At 43.8% G+C, this 22,335-nt stretch overlaps 1 protein-coding gene across 1 annotated transcript in view; it reads left to right on the forward strand.

Moving 5' to 3' along the window:
* The window catches only part of PRRC2A (proline rich coiled-coil 2A), a 3,202,076-nt gene that overhangs the window by 312,763 nt on the left and 2,866,978 nt on the right, over positions 1 to 22,335 (forward strand). The window contains exon 4 of the mRNA XM_044082142.1: positions 21,865 to 21,979. Coding sequence (XP_043938077.1) covers positions 21,865 to 21,979 — 115 coding nt within the window. The remainder of the gene's footprint in view (positions 1 to 21,864; positions 21,980 to 22,335) is intronic.

Below are 22,335 nucleotides of genomic sequence, written 5' to 3' on the forward strand. Positions count from 1 at the left end.
ACTCCTCCCCTTAGAGGAAGCAGTTGTGTACTTTACCAATAAATTTCTTGAGATCTTTGACTTACATGCACCTTTTCACTCAAAAACAACAAAGGCAAAAACTGCACCATGGCTTTCATAAGAGACTAAACTCAAAATTTGCCTTCGAAACAAAGCCAGGGCTGTATGGCATTCAACTAAACACCCCCAAGATCAAATTAAATACAGGCAACTTAGGAACGAAACTAAAAAAATCATACTACAAGACAAAACACAATACTGCAAATTACAGGCAGAAATTCAAAATAACCCTCAGAAGTTTTGGGCAGGCTTGAATATATTACTACACCCTGGACATACTACCCCCGTCCCAGTTGCCACTACTGATAACCCCTCGGAGGATGTTTCAAATAGTTTTAACCAATTCTTTGCTGAGAGAATTCAGGCCCTAGCCAGCCAACTACCTCCTAGCTCCCTTGGCCCAGAAAGTACCACCTCTAGAAACCTGCTCTTTTAGTTTTCAACCTGTCGCCATATCACTTATCCGTACCCTAATCAAAAAAACTAAAACCCACCACACTATCGGCTGACCAACTTCCTGCTGAATGCCTACAAAAATCAGCTGATGCTATTGCATATCTGGTATCGATACTTATCAGTTGAACCATAGAAGAAGCTAAAATTCCCACTATCTGGAAAATATCCTATGTAATCCCACTCCATAAAGGAGGTAGCTCTACTGAATTCTCCAACTATAGGCCTATAGCTATACTCTCTCCACTTGCAAAGATTATGGAAAAATGTGTTCAGAGACAGTTCGTGCACCACCTAATCCATAACCACCTCATGGCAGATACCCAGCATGGTTTCAGACCTCACCAAAGTACTACCTCTGCCCTACTAGCCTTTACCAGCACCATAGACCATAATCGAAACCATAACCATATTTCTTCAGCCCTCCTCTTGGATCTCTCCAAGGCATTCGATATGGTTTACCACCAACTATTAATCCACACTCTGCAAACACTCGGTCTAGATCTTAAAGCCCTTCAATGGTTTAAATCCTAAGTGGTAGACAGCAGGCTGTTCTTTGGCAGAATAAACTCTCTAACCTACTACCTAACACCTTCGGAGTACCACAAGGCTCTATACTAGGGGCCCCTCTCTTCCATTTTCATCAACGATATGAATACTGTCATCCCAAAAGTCAGCTGTATCCAATATGCTGACGACTCTACCCTGATTTGTTCGGCCACATCCCCAATAGAGTTAGCCACCCAGACCACCTTTAACACAATAGACAACTGGCTTTCCCAACGACGTCTTCTAAATCCTAAAACTAACTAAAATGCTGTTATTGCCTACACAAAGGTCTACTGCTGTTAACTTTATAATGAAAGCAAATGATGGAACAATAATCTCCCCTGACCTCTCCACTAAACTATTAGGTGTCATTATAGATAGTAATCTAAAATTTGACCTACATGTTAACCAATTAATTAAAACCATCAACAAAAAACTAGGATCACACTACAGAATAAAAGCCTTCCTAACACCCCCCCAGCCAAAGTTGCCATAGCTCGATCTCGCCTTCTCTCTACTCTTCTGTATGCATCCCCTCTTCTCTCTAATGTTAACAAGACTGTCACGAGCAACCTCTCAATCTGTTATAACCACATTGCCAGGTTTGCCACTGGGCTGCCTTTTAGGACACATCACTGCATCAATTTGATCCAGATTGGATGGCTTGAACTACCCAGTCTAATACTATATAACCAATTGGTTATGGCCCATAAAATCATATATAACCCTAACAATACCCCTGCACTTAAAGATCCTGTCACCCTCTATAATAATCCTTGACTGCTGCTCTCATCCAACAGACTCCTTATTCAGATATGTAAAACTAATAACTCAGCTGGTGTCTCACTCTTCGTAAATTTTCTAGGTAGATCGTGGAACTCTCTACCAGCTGATATTACCTTACTCTCTTCGCTTGGTCAGTTCAAAACTAGGCTCAAACACCACCTGGGAACAAACTGGCTGTGTCACGGTATCAACCCTGGTTAACCTGTCTCTTGAATGTGTATATCTGCTAGGTAGCCTACTATGCAATTTTATCCGATTTTCTCGCTAAATAACACTACTTGACAATTTGTTATAATGTTTGCTCTTCTAATCATTGAAAATATTCTATATGAAATTTGTACTGTCTGCCTATCCAATCTCTGTTTAATATATTGTTATTCCATGGAGCTTTTCTCCCCGGGCCTCCGCTGAAAATGGACCTTCATCCAGTCGGACTATCCTGGTCAACAAATGTAAGTTAAATAAATAAAATATAGTAAACTCTGTTAGCCAGCACCCATGGGGATTGGTAGATGCAGGATAACTGTAGTTTTTGGTTGCTTGAGAGTTGTATCTTTCGGCTTTTCCCGGTTAGGGGTCGCCACAGCGGAACTCCGGTCTGCTAATGATTGGTAGTAGATTTTTGCATACAGAGTTGCCAGCCCTGGCGCATAGCCTTCAACGAAAGTACGCCCATTCACACATGTCTTCACACACAAGACGCTTTAGCTGAGAATCAAACAGGACAACGTCTTACTGTGAGGCGACAACGCTACTGCAGCACTATTAAAAATAGGCCTGACTATAAGACTGTACCCTATACCATTTGTTTAGTTTGACTTGTTTGCCGAAAGCTTGCCTCCTTCTACCGAGGCCTCTTCCAGCATGGCTGAATCTGCTACTGAAAATCCTCCTGCTCTTACAGTTTCTCAGGATTTATCAGATACTATCCCCTTAGATGTATCTTCTCCTGCACGTGGAGCTGCTAGGCCCCCTGCATCCATGTCAATTAAGGCTTTTGCCAGGGCTAAAGCAGCAAAATCTTCAAAGGCCGTGCCTGCTAAAGCCCCCTCTCACAGGCCTAGCTCTAGTACTCAAATGCTTAGTCTAGCAGAGGATCTCATTTCTTTGATCAGGGAACCCAGTCTCACCCTGACAGGGCCTCTCACCCACCTCCAGAGAAGAGGCTTAGAGCAGAGCCCCCTGAGCCAGTTTCTTCAGATTATTCCTCTGATGATTCAGAAAATTCAAATCCTCCAGAGGGCCCTTACTCTCCATATGAGGACTCTGATGCAGAGGATTCCATACCTTCTGCCTCTCCTCCTGAGGAATTTTCTTTTGGGGAAACCTTGCATGCTATGAGGGAACAATTTCAATGGCAGGGCCAGGATTTTTCAGACTCTAGGAAAAGGCTTAGGACCTTTTTGCATTTACCACAGCATAGGCCTTTAGCTATTCCTCCAGTACTTACAGTTGTGGATGATGCATTTAATGATGCTTGTACTGCCCCTGACTCACTGCCTCCGGCCCCTGCTAAGCCCGACAGATACTACAGGGTTCCAGGCACACATTATCATTTGTATAAGGCTCCTATTGCAGACCCTGAAACTATTTCACAGGGCCCCAAAGCTGTAGCAGTTGCCTCTGCCAAAAACCCTCCCTCTGAAAGAGAATCTAGGGCATTGGAGAGATGGGGTAAAAAAGTTTATACTTCTGCTACTCTTTCGGCTAGGGCCTTAAACTGTCAATTCCACATGATTCAGTATCAGGAATTTCTGTTAGATCAGCTCACTAAAAAACTGTCCTCTCCTGAACCTTTAGACCGTAAGTCCCTTCAGGATTTGGTGCATAACACTCAGCAGGTCAGTAATCATTCCTTAAAATGCGGCTATGATGCACTGGAGGCTTCCTTTAGATCAGATACGACAGGTACAGTGATCAGAAGGCATGCATGGTTAAAAGAACAATCCTTACCAGACCATGTAAAGTCAAAGCTTCTAGATGCTCCCATGGAAAAGCACAGTTTGTTTGGTTCCCCTGCACAGCAAGTGTTGAAGAAGGTGGAAGAAAAAGCTAAGTCTGTCCAGACAGTCAAGGATTTCTTACAGGTCCAGCCTCCGAGGTTTAGTAGGAACTGGCCTTCCAAGAATTGGTCCTTTCCAGACACCACCAGAGCACAGAGAAGCAGAAATAGACGCCCTAGAGGCAGAGGTCAATCCAGAGGTGCCTACAGGGGACGTCAGTGGCAGCCTAACAGCCAGAGAGCTACGGCCACAGATCCAGCCACTACCACTTCTACAGGACAATCACAGTGACTTGGCTCTGAAACCGCCTACCAGGGAACAACTGGCAGCACCCTTAGGCGGAAAATTAGCCTTATTTTCAGTAAATTGGCATTACATTACAAAAGACAAATGGATTTTACAGACAATAGACAAAGGCTACAGGTTTCACTTCCATACTCTTCCAAGGAAGAGAGGAATGCCAAACCTACCTCCAAACCAAAGGATAAACGCTCTACAACAAATAGACCACTTACTAAGGATGAGAGCTATAGAAAAGGTACCGGCTATGGAACAAGGACAAGGATTTTATTCAAGGCTTTTCCTAGTACCAAGAAAGGAAAAACAATGGAGACCTATCCTCGACCTGTCCGCTCTAAACACATATCTCATTGTTCCAAAATTCAAAATGCTGACCCTACAGCAACTTCTTCCCATGCTGGGCAAGGAGTCTTGGCTGGTGACTCTGGATCTCAAGGAGGCATACCTGCACGTCCCCATACGACAAAATTGCAGAAGATACCTCAGATTTCTTGCAGGATCAGAGCATTATCAATTCTCAGCATTGCCTTTTGGCTTATCTACTGCGCCCAGAGTATTCACGAAATGCCTGGCATCAGTAATTGCTCATTGCAGGCTTCAGGGAATTCAAATTTATCCATACCTGGACGACTGCCTGTTACAAGCGGACAGCAAAGACAAATTAACAAAAGATTTGGAAAAGGTTATTCACCTGCTGCAAGCCCTGGGATACACAGTCAACACAAAAAAGTCGAGGCTGATACCATCCCAAAGGATAGCCTTCCTGGGTGCAGAACTGGACACATCAAACCAGATGGCATTCCTCACAGCAGAAAAACAGAAGCAGCTACCACTCTATTTCATGGCATTAACAACGCAGAACCAGCTTACAGCAAGGAAAGTCCTGCAAGCCCTGAGTTACATGGCATCCTGCATAATATTAATTCCACATGCCAGACTACATATGAGGAAGTTGCAATGGTACCTGAGGAATTTATGGTCTCAACACAAGCACAGCCTAGAAACCAAAATTCCAATAATTCCATGCCTGAAGCAAGAATTCCAGTGGTGGGCCCAGGCCTGTCAATTGAACAAAGGACTGCCCTTCCACAGGCCTCACCCAAGCCAGACTATCACCACGGACGCCTCAGACCTCGGTTGGGGGGCACACATGGTGGACAAGTGCATACAAGGCTTATGGACTCAAGACCAGATGAACCTACACATAAATCAAAAAGAGATGCTGGCAGTAAAACAGGCAATTCAGACATTCAGACCATTTCTTCAACAGGGTCATTTGCTGATAAGGACGGACAACACCACAGTCATGTGGTATGTCAACAAACAGGGAGGCACACATTCATATCCTCTATGCCAGATGGCAATGGACCTCTGGAATGTGGCCCTGAGCCTCAACATTCAGCTCCAAGCCATATTCGTGCCAGGAAAACAAAATATACTAGCAGACATCTTGAGCAGAACTACCACGGATGCCCACGAATGGATGCTGCATCCAGACATCTTCAAAACCATCACAAGGAAATGGGGACTGCCAGAAATAGACCTGTTCGCATCGCCACACAACCACCAATTGAAAAAATTCTGCACAAGGACATACCACCCACTTGCTTGGAAGGTGGACTCCCTATCCTTCAGTTGGGAAAACCTGACAGCATATGCATTCCCACCTCTTCCTTTGATGCACAAAGTGCTACTGAAGATCAAAGAAGACCACCCGAGGATCATCTTGATAGCTCCAGATTGGCCGAGGCAACATTGGTACCCGCTACTGAGGAGTATGTCCCTGGAACATGCATGGCCTCTACCCCTCCTGCCTCTTCTGCTAACATAGAACAACTTCAAAATCCTGCATCCGAACTTGAAAACACTGCAGCTAACTGCTTGGAACATTACATAAGGAGTAATAACCCAGATTTATCTCAAAGGGTTAAAGACATTATCTTGGAGGCTCGCAGACCCTCAACAAGGAAAACTTATTCAGCAAAATGGAAAAGATATCTCATTTGGAGTGCAACAAAAGGAGTGGATGCATCATTGGCAAACATAGCTAACATCCTGGAATACTTAGCAGAGCTCTTCCACAATGGTCTGTCCTACTCCTCCATTAAGATTCATGCATCAGCAATTTCAGCAGAATACAACGTGGATCCTCCAGTCTTTTCTCAACCTCTACTCAGGCAGTTTCTCAGAGGAATTAAAAATGTAAAGCCACCAAGGAAACCACCATTGCCTACATGGGACTTGAACTTTGTGTTAGAAAAGTTAACACTTCCCCCTTTTGAACCAGCAGCAACAGCAGAATTACAGTACTTATCTTGGAAGACTGCATTCCTGCTTGCAATCACTTCAGCTAGAAGGGTTTCTGAATTACAGGCATTAATGGCAGTACAGCCCTTCCTTATCTTCCATCAGGATAGAGTGTCCATGAGAACTAATCCTACCTTTATGCCAAAAGTGGTCTCAAGGGTATCATTAAACCAAGCAATACACCTACCAACATTCTTCCCCAACCCACAGAACAGGGGGGAAAGATTGCTGCATACCTTGGATGTACACAGACAATTGCGCTACTACCTGGACAGAACCAAGAACAATAGAAAAACTGACCAGCTTCTGGTAGCATATGCAACAGGAATGGAAGGAAAAGCAATTTCAAAACAAACAATCTCAAAATGGATAGGAAATTGCATAAGATTTTGCTACTCTTTTTTCATGGAAAGGCAACTCAAGAAAACATCAGACCTCATTCCACAAGGGCTACAGCCACTACTACAGCTTTCTTACGAGGAGTGGCTACCAAAGACATTTTAGAGGCTGCTACTTGGAGCTCCGTGCATACATTTGCCAAGCATTATAATCTACCTTTATACTCCAGATCCCGAGCAGGTTTTGCCACTGCTGTTTTGCAAGGGATCTTAACTACACCATAAACTCTTAGTGCCTCCTTAGGGCCTCCTCCCCCAGTTTGGCTATGGTATTCTACCCATTTGTTAGGACTGCAGATGCATCCTTGAAGGACATAGTACAGTTTTGTACCTACCATAAATGTAGATGTCCGAGAGGTATGCATCTGCAGTCAGGATTACCCACCCTCCTTCCCCTCTGTGGTACTCCTAGGGTATTTGCCCATCTTGTAGCTAGCTGGGGGGAATCTATTATGGTGTATTTGTTTGTATATATGTATATACATGTTTATTTCTATTTGCTCTCTATTGTTTGGAAACATTTACATTTATCCAAATTTAGCCTTCCTAGAGGGCACCTGGCATCTGGGGCAAGAAACACTGAGGAACATGGCGTCGGCTGATGCCTTTATACCCACAGAACTGCAGCTATGACGTCGGGTGAAGTGCGATATCAGCCGAGGCCAGACCCAGACTTTGGAATCCGGCTGACCGAAGGGCTGCCTGAGGCCAGGACAACCCATTTGTTAGGACTGCAGATGCATACCTCTCGGACATCTACATTTATGGTAGGTACAAAACTGTACTTTATCTGCAAGATAAATTCTGCAGGCTTTGGGGTTCATGGCATCCTGCATTCTACTAATTCCATATGCGAGACTGCTGTCACAGTCTGGCAGGGAAATAAATTCAGGGCAAATGGAGCCCAAACCAAATGCATCTGCATATCAACCAGAAAGAAAGGCTAACTGTTCAGAATGCTCTGACAGCCTTCAAGGACTTACTTCATCCAGGACAACACCACTGTTATGTGGTACATAAACGAGCAGGGGGGTAGACATTACTACCCCCTTTGCAGACTAGCCATGGCATTGTGGAACACAGCTTTGACTTACCAAATACACCTTAAAGCTCAATTCCTGCCAGGAAAACAAAATACTCTGGCAGACGACCTAAGCAGAAATCTTATGGACCCACACGAGTGGAAACTGGATCCACAAATCTTCAGCATGTTAACACAGAAATGGGGGAGCCCAGACCTAGATCTATTTGCCTCTTCCCAAAATTATCAACTGGACATATTCTGCACAAGGACCTATCAGTCTATGCCTTTCCCCCTCTGCCTCTTCTCTCCAAGGTCTTACTAAAGGTCAGACAGGAAAAAGCAAAAATTATCCTAATTGCTCTGGACTGGCCACTGCCAGCACTGGTATCCAATTCTAAGAAATATGTCTCAACTCCCTCCTTGGTATTTGCCTCAAATGCCTTGTCTACTGTCTCAGTAGAACAAACAAATTCTGCACACTCTGCTCCAAACTCTGAACCTTGCAGCATGGCTGATCATTTAATTATTCAAACACCACCTCTCAGTAAATCTGTGATGGATGTCATTTTGGAAGCCAGAGGGCCTAGTACCAGGAAATCTTATGCAGATAAATGGAAGTGATTCTGTGGTTGGAACCGAGCACAAGGAATGGACACAGCAAAGCCCAATATCCCTCAGATTTTACAATATTTGACTGAGATGCTTGATAAGGGCCTATCTTTTTCTTCAATAAAAATCCATGCCTCTGCCATCTCGGCTCATTACAACACGGAGCCTCCCCTCTTTTCTCATCCTCTGCTTAAACAGTATCTTAGAGGGGCCAGAAATTTAAGGCCTCCCAGAAGATCACCAACTCCTGCATGGGACCTCAATTTTGTGCACCCTGCTTCCTTTCGAACCAGCAGCTACTGCGGGTATAACATTTTTATCTTGGAAAACAGCTTTCCTCTTGGCAATCACTTCAGCAAGAAGGGTTTCAGAACTACAGGCTCTCATGGCAGTGGAACCTTTTATTACATTTTACCGGACAGGGTGTCCCTCAGGACCAATCCTTCTTTTATGACTAAGGTGGTATCCAGTGTGGCTCTTAACCAAACAGTTCACCTGCCAACATTTTACCCAAATCCGCAGAACAAGGGGGAGTGGAGTCTGCATTCATTGCATGTACATAAACAACTAAGATTCTACTTAAAAAGGACCAAATCTCTAAGAAAATCTGAGCAACTACTGGTGGCATTTGATGCAGGATCAGAGGGGAAGGCTATATCAAAGCAGACTGTTTCTAAGTGGATAAGCCACTGCATTAGTTTCTTTCACTTGCACCATGCTAGCTGTTAAGAATGCTCTGTGCCCAAGGGGATCAGGTCACATTCCACCAGGGCTGCCTCTACCTCAGCAGCTTTTCTCAGAGGAGTTCCAACCAAAGACATTCTAGAAGCTGCTACTTAGTGCTCTGTTCATACCTTCACAAAGCATTGTCATTTGCCTCTCTTCTCCAAATCCAGGACAGGCTTTGCCACTGCTGTTCTGCAGGGCCTTATAGCCACTCCTAATGCTATTTAGTTCCATCCTCCCATCCATAGCTTTGGGATTCTATCCAAATGTAATGACTGCAACAGTGAAACACAAGAACATAGTATAGTTGTGTACACTTGCCATAAATGTAGATGTTCAAGTGTATTCACTGTTGCAGTCCAGGTTACTCACCCGCTATCCCTCTTTTCTATATCTACTTTTTCCTTCACTGTATTCTAAAGCCTTTGTGGTGTATTTGCTTTTAGATGAAGGTAAAGTTTATTGCTAAAAGTGCATTTACATATGTGTGTGCGTATATATATATATATATATATATATATATATATATATATATATATATATATATATATATATGTATATATAAGGGTGGCCACGGTGGTGCAGTGGTTAGTGTTGCCGCCTCACAGCAGTAGGTTCTCCGCTTCGATTCTCGGCTGGGGTGCCTTCTGTGTGGAGTCTGCATGTCCTCCCTTTGGTCGCGTGGGTTTCCTCCGGGTGCTCCGGTTTCCTCCCACATCCCAAAGACATGCAGTAGGTGGACTGGACACTTTAAATTGGCCCTAGGTGTGTGTGTGTGTGTGTGTGTGTGCGTGTGTGCCTTCTGTGGAAGGTTGGGTTGCTGGGCTGGCAACTCGACACTGTAAAAACTTCACTGCCAATCATGAACGGACAGATGATCCACTGTGGCGACCCCTAACCGGGAAATTTGGGGGCATTTGACATCTGGGACAAGAAAAACTGAATAAAATGACGTCGGCTGCATGTTTTATACCACTGACGACCCGACGTCATGGAAGAGGAGACAGCAACCGACGCAGGACCCAAGACATTTGTTATTCAGGCCGACTGAGGGCAACCTGCCAGCAGATTACCCAAATGTAATGACTGCAACAGTGTATATACTCGAACATCTACATTTATGGTAAGTGTACACAACTGTACTTTTCTTTGTGAATTAATCCTTTAAATGTTATGTAGTTTTGTGTTTACTTTATGCCAAACTCTGTCTCTCTCTGGTCTTTCTTGAACCCAAAAATGAAGGTGAAGGGATACTTCATACCTTGGATGTCCACAGACAAGTCTGGTACTTTCTTGGCAGATCAATGTCTTTTTCAAAACTTCTATCTTATTTTTTTGTGAAGGTAAGAAGCGACGTGTCAAAACAGACTATTTTGAAATGGTTGTGTCTGCTATTATCTTTTGTTGTTCCTACAACTACGCTATTCCTGGCCAGGACAAGGCTTATTCTGCCCTGACTTTGACTTCTGTGGCTTTTTGGAAAGGGTTAAACTCGGCAGCATGTTCCCCTGTACATAGCTTTACAAAGCAGTGCAAGCTACATTCCTTTAAATATCCAGGGGAGGCTTTGTCAGGACCATTCTCTTGGGGCTCCTGCACCCTTCCCTTTCCACTTCCCAGATATTCTGAGTTATTAAAATCTACCATACAGCTTGGTCTACTGCAGCATTGATAAATTTCACGACTGTAATACAGTCGTGTAAGTAAACTTGTCATAACAGTAGAAGCTTGCTTGATGGCTTTTGCAGTAGCTTCTCCCTTTCTCCATTCCCCTCTTTTTAGTGTGTTTTTATGGCAGTGTGGACATTTGTTTTATTTCTCAGCGATGTCTTCTCAAGGCTACCAACTGTCCAGATTGGCTGTTCTGGCATGGGACAAAGCTATAATAGCAAATCTGTCCTTGCAAGCAGTTTGGATTCTTTTCCAAGTTGTCGTTTTGGTGGTTCATTATGCAGGCCTCTGGAAAACCCTCATGCTCAGATGTTGAACATGGTGGCCTTCCTTGACATTGTCCACAAATTGGGTATTTCTTAACTAGATCTATTTGCCTCCACTCACAACAAACAGCTTAGGCTGTTTCGTACCAATTTTTCTTGCAACCAGGCCTTGGAGGATGGATTCAGTGCCCTATTCATGGAAGGAGTGTATTTATACCTAGCCCCGCTGTCATCAGTCATAACGGTTCTGTTAAAGATCCAAAGAGACAGGATGAAAGTCTTGCTGATATCTCCCTTTTAATCCAGGAACTTGTCCTTCCCTTTTCGTCATCTAGGCAGGGGTCATTATATTACCCTACAGAGTGGACTTTCTGAAACAGAAAATGAGTTTCTGCTTCATCTCAACTTGTTAGCGCTCAGCCTGACATGTTGTTTTTTGAAAGGGATTCAAATTCTATTTTCTGAGGCTGTGCTCCATGGCTTTCAGGAGGTGAGAAAATCTAAATGGAAAAGATTTTCTGTTTGGTGTCCCAAAACTAGAGAATCCTATACAAACTGGGATTACAGCTATACCTGTTTGATCATTAAAAACTGGTTTATCCTATTCTTCCATCAAGGCACACTTCTCTGCCACTTCTGTATATATGCCCCGTGATTCTCTCCTGCTTGTTAGAATTGAGGTAAAGCAGTTTCTCAAGGGCATCCTGCATATGAATCCACCTAGGAGGGCTATTCCCCCTCCTTGGAACTGTAATACACTTTGGGAAAAACTGACTCAGACACATTTTGCTCAAGTGGTTTCTGCATCTCTAAAGTTTTATACTTGGCGAAAACATTTTGCCAGTAGGCTATACATCTGCCTGAAGGGACTCTTAGCTTCATGCCCTTATGACCTCTCCTCCCTTATTTTCCAAGGCATCTCCTTGGGCCATAGGCTCATAGATGTTTACTAGGCGAATGACCACAAGGGCCTATTTAAGCCTAGCCATGCATCCCAAATCTCTGTCAAGTTCTGATGCCTTTGATAAGTATAAGTATGGGCCTTGGAGATGAACCATTTACACAGGCTTCCTGTTTGCATCAGAGACATAGGGTCAATGCATTCTTCGTGCTAGAAGTGGTTAATGAGCTGTCTCAAACAGGCTGTTAATGTACTTACTTTTTTCCCTAATCCTCAAAACAAGACTTTTGCAGTTGTTAGATATGCACTGGCAACTGATATTCTGTTGGATAAGACTCAACATTAGGAAGGTGGACCAGCTGTTTTTCTTTCCAGGAAACCAAAAAGTTTGATAATCCTGTCTCTAAGCAAGCAATTGCTTTTTGGATTTCCTGCTTAGTTTCCTTTTGTTTCTCCCATCATGGTAAGTCCTAATCTTCTGTTGTTCAGGCCCATTCCACTTGAAGAGTTTCTTCTTTTAGGGCTTTTTACAAAGGAATTGACGCAGGGTTATTGCAGAGGCAGCCACTTGGTCGTCTTTGTGCAGTTTCACAAAACATTACAGGGTAAATGCTTTCTCTAGTTCTAAAGCTTCTTTTGCTAGGTCTGTGCTATTTGGGTTGATAACTCTCTGCTGCTGTTGGTCCAGCCACCCTTCTTAATAAGCTCTAGGAATCGCCCAACAGTATTGGAATACTGCAGCTGAAATCAAAGGAGGGGCGTAGTATAGTTGTGTAAACATTTATAACAGGAACTTCCTTCTAGTCACAGTTGCAGTATTGCTTCCTACGCTCCTTACCCTTTTCTAATGTTTCTTATTGGTCATTGTGGGCTGCTGGGGGGACACTTCCCTCCTCTTAGCTTGCTTTGCTTTTGCTAGTTCTTACCTGTGGTGTTTCCAGGTGGTCTAGCTTAGTCTGAGGATCTTGCACTCGTATGTCCCCTTGTGTACCTCTGTACACCCATGGCCTTAAGTCATACTTCATATACAAGGTCATACGAAAGGTTTTTGACTTTGATACCTCAATGAGATAACCCAATAGTATTGGAATACTGCAACAGTGTTCAGTAGGACATCTTCTGTTATGGTAAGTTATTATGCAATTGCTTTTTCTGTACCTTTCCTACTTACTGCTCTGCCATTACTTACTCTTTGTCTGTAGTTCCTTTCTAATGACCTTTCCCTGTGCTCACTAGTCATCTCCCTTTAGTTTCCACTGTGCATTTCCATTGCCCACTGTGACTGCCTACCAGGTTTCGTTTTAAACTTCTAATTTTAGCTGTCTCTTCCTGAGTGTATATTTCCTGGGCCTAGTTACACATCTCAAAACCTGTCAATCTAATGTGTTTTTGTCTAGCATAGTTTCTTATGGCCTGCTGAGAACTTCCCTCTTTCTCTGTGTTGCAACTTATTCTCTAGTGATTACTTCACTCAAGTCTTTGTTCTTCATTGCTTGAACTATTTATTTTCATTTGATTAGTCTTAAACCTGTCTCATTAGTCTACCATACTTTTCAATCTGCAGTGCAAGCTTAACTCGCTCATATAAATTGGAATTACAGTAGTATGTGTTCAGAGACCGAAAGTTAAGGATCTTCAGTCTCCAGTCTAGTCGTACACGAGTTGGCAAGCCTTTAAGGGGATTTTGAATGCTTTCATGGCTCTTAGGCCTTCTGCCTTGCATCCTTGTACCCCAGCATCTCCCAATGTTCATCGTGTTTCACTGTTGCAGTCATTACACTTGGGTTATCCTGCTGGCAGGCTACCCGCAGTCGGACAGAATTCCAAAGTCTAGGTCCGGCGTCAGTTGCTGTAGCCTTTTCCCTGACGTCAGTGCGCCAGGGGTATAAAACATGCAGCAGAAGCCATTTTCTTCAGTCTTTCTTGCCGCGCGGTTCCCGAAGCAAAAGCAGTTCGCAAGTGCCGGTCGGCCGACTCCTGAGATTTTTTAAATCTAATTTCAGAACCGAAGTCTTCAGTAAAGCAAAGTACCCCGTTGGGGAAACTTTTTCTTGTTCCAGACCGATGTCAGTTAAAGTTAACAGTTGTATTTCTTGTGGGAAGCAAATACCTCATAAGGATTTTCACTCTTACTGTATTCCATGCCTAGGCCCTGACCACAACGTTGCTAGTTGTCGGTTTTGTGCTACATTCAACTAACGCACTATTAAGCGTATGTTTGATTTTGCTTTTACATTACTTTGGCCGAAGATTTAACTACATAATGCCGTCGGAACAACCGACCAGAATTCATAAAAACCACAAAGAAAAGGACAGGCATCCGAGGTCCAAAACCGACGAAGCCTCTTCTAGGCCAGTCACCGGTTCTCAGTGAGGCACTTTCGCAGCCCCCTTGAGCCACAGGCCGCATCAGACTCCCACGTGGAGACACCCAGGCCTCTGGAAACTCAAGGTATTGGACCTGTGGAAACTATTCCCTCAGATGGGTCCGGAGCTGCTGAGCAGGCATCGGCTTCTGAGGGTGTTTTCAGACCTTCACAACTTACTATCAAGTCCACTACAGCAGCCAAGGCAAAGTCAAAAACACCAATAAAGACAAGGAAACAAGTACAGCATTCTCCTGGACAGTCATCCATGCCAAAGAAACAGATGCTTAAAGTGGCCGAGGACCTAATTACTTTAATCAGGGGTTCCTTTCCCCCTCCTGATAAAAGGCCTAGGCAAGACACTAACTATGACTACTCTGACCAGGTTTCTATTTCCTCTGATTCCTCTTCAGATCAGGGTTATTTTCTCCCTCCCTATGAGGACTCTGATGCAGAAGAATCTATACCTTCAGCCTCTCCGCCTGAGGATTACTCTTTTGGGGAAACCTTGCACACCATGAGGGAGCATTTCCATTGGGAGTGCCAGGATTATTCAGAATCCAAGAAAAGGCTCAGGGACTTCCTTTTATTGCCTCAGCACAGGCCCCTGGCTATCCCTCCTGTGATTGATATTGTTGATGATGTTTTCTCTGAATCCAGTTTGTCTCCTGATTCTTTATCCCCTGCACCAGTCAAGCCTGACAGGTACTACAGGGTCCCAGACTCTCATAAATTTCTTTATAAAAACCCTGCTGCTGACCCAGAAACAATTTCTCTTGGTCCCAAAGGGGTTAAGGCTTCCACTGCAAAAAACCCTGTCCCCTCTGATAAGGATTCCAGAGCTCCGGATAGATGGGGGAAAAGTTTACACTTCTGCTACTTTAGCTGTAAGGGCTTTAAACTACCAGTTTCACATGCTTAAATATCAACAATATCTAATGTCTTTGTTAAAACAGAAAGTGCTTACAAACTCAGAATGTCCTGACAATAAGGAAATGCAGGATTTATTGCATTCAGCTGAACAAGTGGGAAAGCATACTTTGCACTGTGGTTTTGATTCATTAGAGGCTTCTTGCAGAGACGCAGTTACAGGCTGTGTCATTCGAAGGCATGCCTGGTTAAAAGAACAAAGTTTACCTGATCATGTTAAAGTAAAATTATTGGATGCTCCACTACAGCATGATACTTTGTTTGGTGTTAAGGCAGAAGAGGTGTTAAGAAAATGGAGGATAAAACAAAATCAATGCAGACAGTAAAAGATTTCTTACAGGTTCAGCCACCTAGATTTAGCAGAAACTGGCCTTCTAAAAATTGGTCCTTTCCAGTGTCAGACAGGCCAACAAGAGGCAGATACAGACGTCCAAGAGGCAGATCTCAGCCCCAAGGCTCATACAGACCTAAACAATGGGGAGCTTTAGCCCCCAAAGGAGGCGAAGACAAATCACAACCTTATAGGAAATGGTCCCAGTGACTTCCCTCTACAAATGCCAAGCACTTACCTTTTGGCAGCACCCTTGGGGGGGAAGCTAGCACTTTTCTCACAAAATTGGCACATGATCACCCAGGACAAATGGGTACTGAATATTGTTTCTCAGGGTTACAGGTTCCACTTTCACACCCTTCCAAAATCAAGAGGTATGCCAGACCTGCCACAAAACCATCTACATTTATGGTAGGTACACAACTGTACTTTCCCTTCCTCCATCTCCTGAACTTGAAAACTCTGAGAAAGTCATTCTCTGATGAATCCCTGGCGTACTTCACTCAGTTTGATTCTCCTCTGGATTATGCCTCACCTGAAGTGGATTCCAGCGGCGGGGGTTTTCCTGCAGAAGGTGGTTTCTCGAAAGGAAATTGTTCCAAAATGAGGACCTACTTCAAGTGGGAAAGCTCACAGGTCTAAGAGGTACAAAAGAGGTATTATGACCTCTTACAAATTGACACTCCTACTCCTTCAGCCATCTCTCTAGTCTTGCAGCCTTTCAAGATGCCTTTCTGGCTGCATCTAAAACATGCTTTATAAGGTGCCTGAGGATAGTAGTTACTAGTATTTGTCCTCTTGCAGACTCAGCTGTGATCTCTGTCTGCTGACCAAACTGCCAAATTACTGCCATCTGCCAGTCTCCTCCCTTCAGATAAGGAGAGTAAAATGATGGAGAGAATTAGAAAAAAGGTCTACACCTCTTCCACTCAGGCTTTCAGGGCCATTAATTCAGACTCGTGTCCAAATATGTTCTGGCTGTTTCTCAGGCCTCAAATTACTGAACGATCTCCCAGGTTCTGCTGCAAAATCCTAGCTTTCCTGTCTTTTGGGTCCGTCTTCCCAGGTTATGAGACATTCCATTAGGTGCAGTGATGATGCAGCAGAGGTGTCTGCTAGATCAACTTTATCTGGTTCAGTCCTCAGGAGGTATTCCAGGCTGAGGTTGCATCCTTTGTGTAAAGATTTCAAGGCAAAGATTATGGATGCACCTCTGGACAGCACTGCCATTTTTGGTTCTAATCCTGCAGCTCTCTTCAAATCGCTTCAAGAGAAAGGAAAAGAAATTCAGGAGCTTAAACATATTTTTGTCTCCCCAGTTCCTAAATTTCATAGGAACTACCCTTCGAGAACCAATTTTGTTAGGAAGAAGGCCTGTACACACCTTCCCAACAACACAAGACCACACATAGGGAGATGCCTCGTAGGTCTCTGCCATCTTCTTTTCAAAAGGCCCCTTCCAGACAAGCCAATTCCAAATGTTTCTCCGGAGGCCACTGTTGGCCCAGAGACCTGTTCAGAGGTAGCTGGTGATTCTTCCGCAAGTACTGCATAAAGGCCGCAAAGGTCCCTGCTAGCAAGTCCTTGGGGGATATGCAAACGTCTGCTTTGGATGTAGGGAGGGAACCCATGCTCATTTTTGAAAGCCTTCGAGGCTTTATGCAAATCATGGTTCTTGAGGAGGTCCCTAGCAATATTATTGAATGCAGGCTAATGTCTGGTCCCTCGTCTTTCCACCATATGGATGCTCCACTTAAGAACAGAAAACCAAGCATTCTTTCTCCTCAGGAACAATCCGCTGATTGGCAAGCCTTTTCATAAGGACCATTTAATGCCTTCATGGGCATTAAGCAATCTGCAGGGGTTTCCTCTTCCTTCTCCTTCCATTTCACCAGTTTCTCCTCGGGGGGGGGGGGGGGGTCAGAGTTGATGATTCCTCTGGCATATGTTGCCCAGATATCTTCTCCACTGGGATGTGCTTCCCCAGAGGAGGAATCAAATAAAACTGACTCTCCAGGAGAAGATGTTTACATTTGGAGAGACCATTGTGAAAATGAGAATTTTTCAAATGGGACTGCTCTCAAGTTTCAGACATACAACAAAAGATGCCATGATCTTTTACAGATGGGTTCTCCATCCCTAGCTTCAGCATCTCCAGTGCTTCCAGCTTTCTTGAATGCTTTCTCCTCTGCTTCGAAGTGTCCAGATTAACAACTTCCTGCCCCTAAAAGGCCAGATAAGTTCTACAAAGTGCCAGTGGCTTGTAATTTTTTACATGCCCTTCTGCAGAGCCAGCTTACAATATCAGTGGCTGCAAATAAGGCCGTCTAAGCTATTGCCTTCTTACCTCCCTGCTACTTTCGGGCAAGGAGAGCAGAGTTATGGAAAGGTTAGTGAAAAAAGTATATATTTCGGCCACTCTGGCCTTTAGGGCCATAAACTACCCAGACCCATACTGCTAAATTTTCCTTAGCTCAAGGCAATAAGCTCCTTTCTGAACTTTCAGACTCTTGACACTAATTCCCGGCTTGCTTCCATTTTAGCTTCCTTTGCCCAAGTGACGCATATGCAGTAGTGATGCAGTGTATGCATCTGCCAGAGTTGCTGTATCTGGCTTTGTCCTTCAAATGTACTCTTGGCTGAGACTCCAGCCGCTGCCAGATATTAAAGCTAAAATTATGGATGCCCCATTATTTATTTCCAAGACTTTGTTTGGGTCTGCAGCTGCAGAACTTTTTAAGTCCTTGCAAGAAATGGGCAAGGACCTTAAACATATTTGTATCAGCAGACCCCTTTTGTAAGGCAACTATCCAGACCTCCTAAGAGTAAAAAAGATGCCAGAAAGCCTTACTCTGCCAAGTTGTTGTCTACTACTACTCCTGCTCAGAAACGACCCTTTCCGAACAAGCCAGGTAGTCTGTGACTACCAACCTGTTTGCAGTCAGATCCCTCTGTCCTTGCATGTTTCCCTGTCCCTTCCTGCTTGGAAACAGATCACCCAAGCCTTCCGAGTCCTTTCTTTTGATCTCCGAGCATATTTTATGGCATGGAAGACTCCTCCAACCTTCAGGGGTATTCCACAACCTCAAAAAGATCAGTTGACTTTATTTCCAGAGGTGATTCACACCTTGCTTTCTCAAGACACCATTCGAGATTCCACCTTCCCAAACAGGAAAGGGGTTCTACTCAAGAATGTTCTAGTCCGCACAAAGGATGGTCTTTGGAGACCCATTCTAGACCTGTCCCATCTAAGTACCTTCTTAAAGGTACCCTCCTTTTGCATGCTTTCCTTAAACACTCTGCTTCCTCTCATTCTTCCACAGACCTTCATGGTGTCACTGGACAACAAGGATGCCGGTCTTCACATCCCTATTCATCCTCTTTACAGGAAATTTATGTGGTTTGCTATTTCTTCTTCACATTTTCAATTTTCTGCTTTGACCTTTGGTATATGTACAGCACCAAGTGTCTTCACAAAATGCTTAGCTGTTATTGCCTTTTGCAGACTCTGGTATTCAGATTTTCACTTACCTGGACAACCTCTTCCAGGCTCGTACTCCAAACACTTCTTCAAAACCTTCAGTTCACTGCGTCTCTTCTGGAAAGACTGATTCACTATCAATTTCCAAAAATCCTCCCTTGTTCCTTCACAGGACCATGTCTTCCTAGGATGCAAAATTCAATCGGACAAGATGTTTGTTTCCTTACCTCCTCAGTCTTGTCTTTAACCACTTACTTTCAAGCTGTCATTCCACTCCAGTCCCCTGACTGCCGGGGAGTTCCTCTGTCTGTTGGGCTTCATGGCATCCACTATTCCCTTGTTACCTCTAGCCAAACTTCACATGAGGATACTCCAGTGATATATCAGGTTAGTTTGGAAGCAACCTGCTCATCCACTAGGTTTTGTGATTTCCCTCCTTCCCTGGTTGAAAAAAGAGTCCGAGTGGTGGATTCAGCAGGTTTCCTTGAATCCAAGACTTCCCCTACAAACCCCCCTTCCATCTCAGTTGTTCACAGATGCCTTGGACATGGGATGGGGGCAACCTTGGCCTCTCGGAAAGTTCAGGACGTGTGGTTTCCTTGCAAATGAAGTAACGCACAAATATAAAAGAGATGAGAGCTCTCATTTTTGCCCTGCTAATCTTGCATCCTCTTTTTCAACCAGGTCCCTTAAAGTGGTTCACAAATAGCACCAAAGCTGTTTGCTATGTCGACAAGCAGGAGGGACCAAGCCATATCTCCTGTGCAGGTTGGCTCTCGAGGCTTGGGAGTTGACAGCTCGGTGTCTGCTGACCCTTCAGGCAGTTAACATTCCAGTGAGCAGTCCCACGAATAGATGCTGCACAGGGATGTCTTCTGGACATTATCCATCGGTGAGATACTCCTCAATTAGATCTATTTGCCTCCCCTATGAACAGACAACTTACAAAGTTTTTTGCCAAAGTTTACGATCCTCAGGCATGGAAGGTCGACACCCTATCCTTCTCTTGGAAGAGTATGTTCCTTTATGCATTCCCCTCTTCCCCCTCCTTCAGAAAGTTCTGTTAAAAATTCAACAGGACCAACCAAAAATCTTGCTGATGACTCCCTTTTAGCCAAGACAGCATTAGGGTTCCCTGTTCTGCATTTAGCAAAGGGCAATTATCACAAGTTACCTGACAGGGTGGATGTACTCACACAGGACAAGGTACCTTTCCACAAGTGTCAGCCCTTCTGATGACACTATGGGTGATGAGGTTTTGATCCCTTTTAGACATGTATTTTCTGAGGACATGCTTCGAGTTCTGCAGGAGGCCATAAAACCCAATACTAGGAAGTCCTACTTTTCGAAGTGAAAGAGCTTTTCCATCTGGTGTCTTTTCAAAAACCTAGAAAGATTGTATGTGGATGTTAGTGGTTTTTGTCTCATCTGTGTAAACTACTTAAGACTGGGTTTTCGTACTCTTCAGTAAAAGCTCATCTCTCAGTTATTTCTGTCTTGTCTGCCTGTGACCCCTCCTTTTGCTTCAGACCGCCAAGGGTACCAGTACCTCATCCTTGGGATTTACATTGCCTCCCTTTGAACCAGCAGTTTGTCATCCCTTCAACATTGCACTTGGAAGACCGTGCTTCATTTGTACATCACTTAAGCCAGAGGGTTTTCAGAACTTCAGGTCCTTTTGGCTTCTTTTACTGTTTTTCACAAGTATAGGTTTCTTTACATACACAGCAATACCTCCTTCATGCCTAAGGTGGTGAATGAGTTGTCAGTTAATCAGTCCATTAACCTGGCCACTTTCTTTCCCTGTTCGTAGTCTTCTATTGAGAGGATTTTGCACACCTTGGATGTGCATAGACAACTCTGTTTTATTTGGATAAAACCAAATCCTTTAGGAAATCTGACGGCCTTTTCTTACCATCCCAAGGCTTTGGGCAGATTTGTTTGTAAGCAGACTCCTCCTGGATCTCTAAGGCTATTTTCTTTTATGTGGCTCGTGGAAAAACCTTTGCTTCTCCAGTTAAGGCTTATTCCACGAGAGCTGTCTCTTCAGATGCTTTTTCAGGGGTCTGGGTTATTCTGTTTTAAAAGCAGCCAGTTGGTCTTCTGTCCATACCTTCACAAAACATAAGTTGGATAAGTTGGATGGTATGTCTAGATCTAGAGCTGGTTTTGCCAGGATTGCTGTTCAGGGGTTTGTAGTGTGTGCTACTGCCCCTCCCACTCTTCTCCCTCATGCAGTAAATAACTGCAGCATATGAACAGAAGGACAGAATAGTTGTGTAAACTCTTACCATAACCGTAGATGTCTTTTTGTATGGTGCAGTATTCTCTCCCCCTCACGTTCCCCCTGATACTTGCTTGTTTCCTGGATGTGTGTTTTCTCAGTTTTTCTTAGGTTGGTGTTCTTCCTGGGGCATTCAGTTCTGAGGATGGTATGTGCCGACGTCAGAAGGGATCCTATGCGCGACGTCGCACTTACCTCACAGTAGACATTTCTGTATTGGCCAGATGTTTAGGGCAGCCTGGAGTGGGACTCCCTCGTAATGAATACTGCAACATATAGAAGAGAGAGACATTTGTGGCTATGGCAAGATTTTACACAATTATTCTTTGTGGAATTTGGCAGACTTTTAATTTTGCATTAATTTCTTGCTAACATGGTTAGAATTTTATTTAGCCAGTAAATCTTCTCTCTGCATTCAGATTGGGGAATGCAGGAACACTTAATGCAAACTCTTGGCTCTGTAAGGAACTAAAGCTGATTGAAGGTGATGCTACCCTTTACAGATTTAATTCACATTCACGGTTTATATGGAAGGTAATATCACACTGTCCCTGGACTCTCTTTCTGGTAGAGTGATGCCCGCATGTAACATGTATATTCAGATATGTTTTTAAAGCACTGTAGTAGTGATCTTGCTATTTGAACATTTGCAGTTAGATGATCAGTATCTCTCTGCTTTTTCCTCATTGCAGAAATTGCTCAAAGATGAACGACTGTGATGAATATTTACATATACATTACTTACTGTATATTGATTGTGAAAGATGTGAAAATATGCTCTTGTGTTACAGTAATATGGCAGTCTGTTTTGGGGTACTGTTTCAAGTGGCATTTTCGTTCAGTATAAGAATGAAGTTGTGGCTAAGCCACTGATAGTGTAGAGAGAGAGC

This window comes from Protopterus annectens, chromosome 9.part0, assembly GCF_019279795.1.
Source record: "Protopterus annectens isolate FY-2018-M chromosome 9.part0, PAN1.0, whole genome shotgun sequence".
Lineage (NCBI taxonomy): Eukaryota > Metazoa > Chordata > Ceratodontiformes > Protopteridae > Protopterus > Protopterus annectens.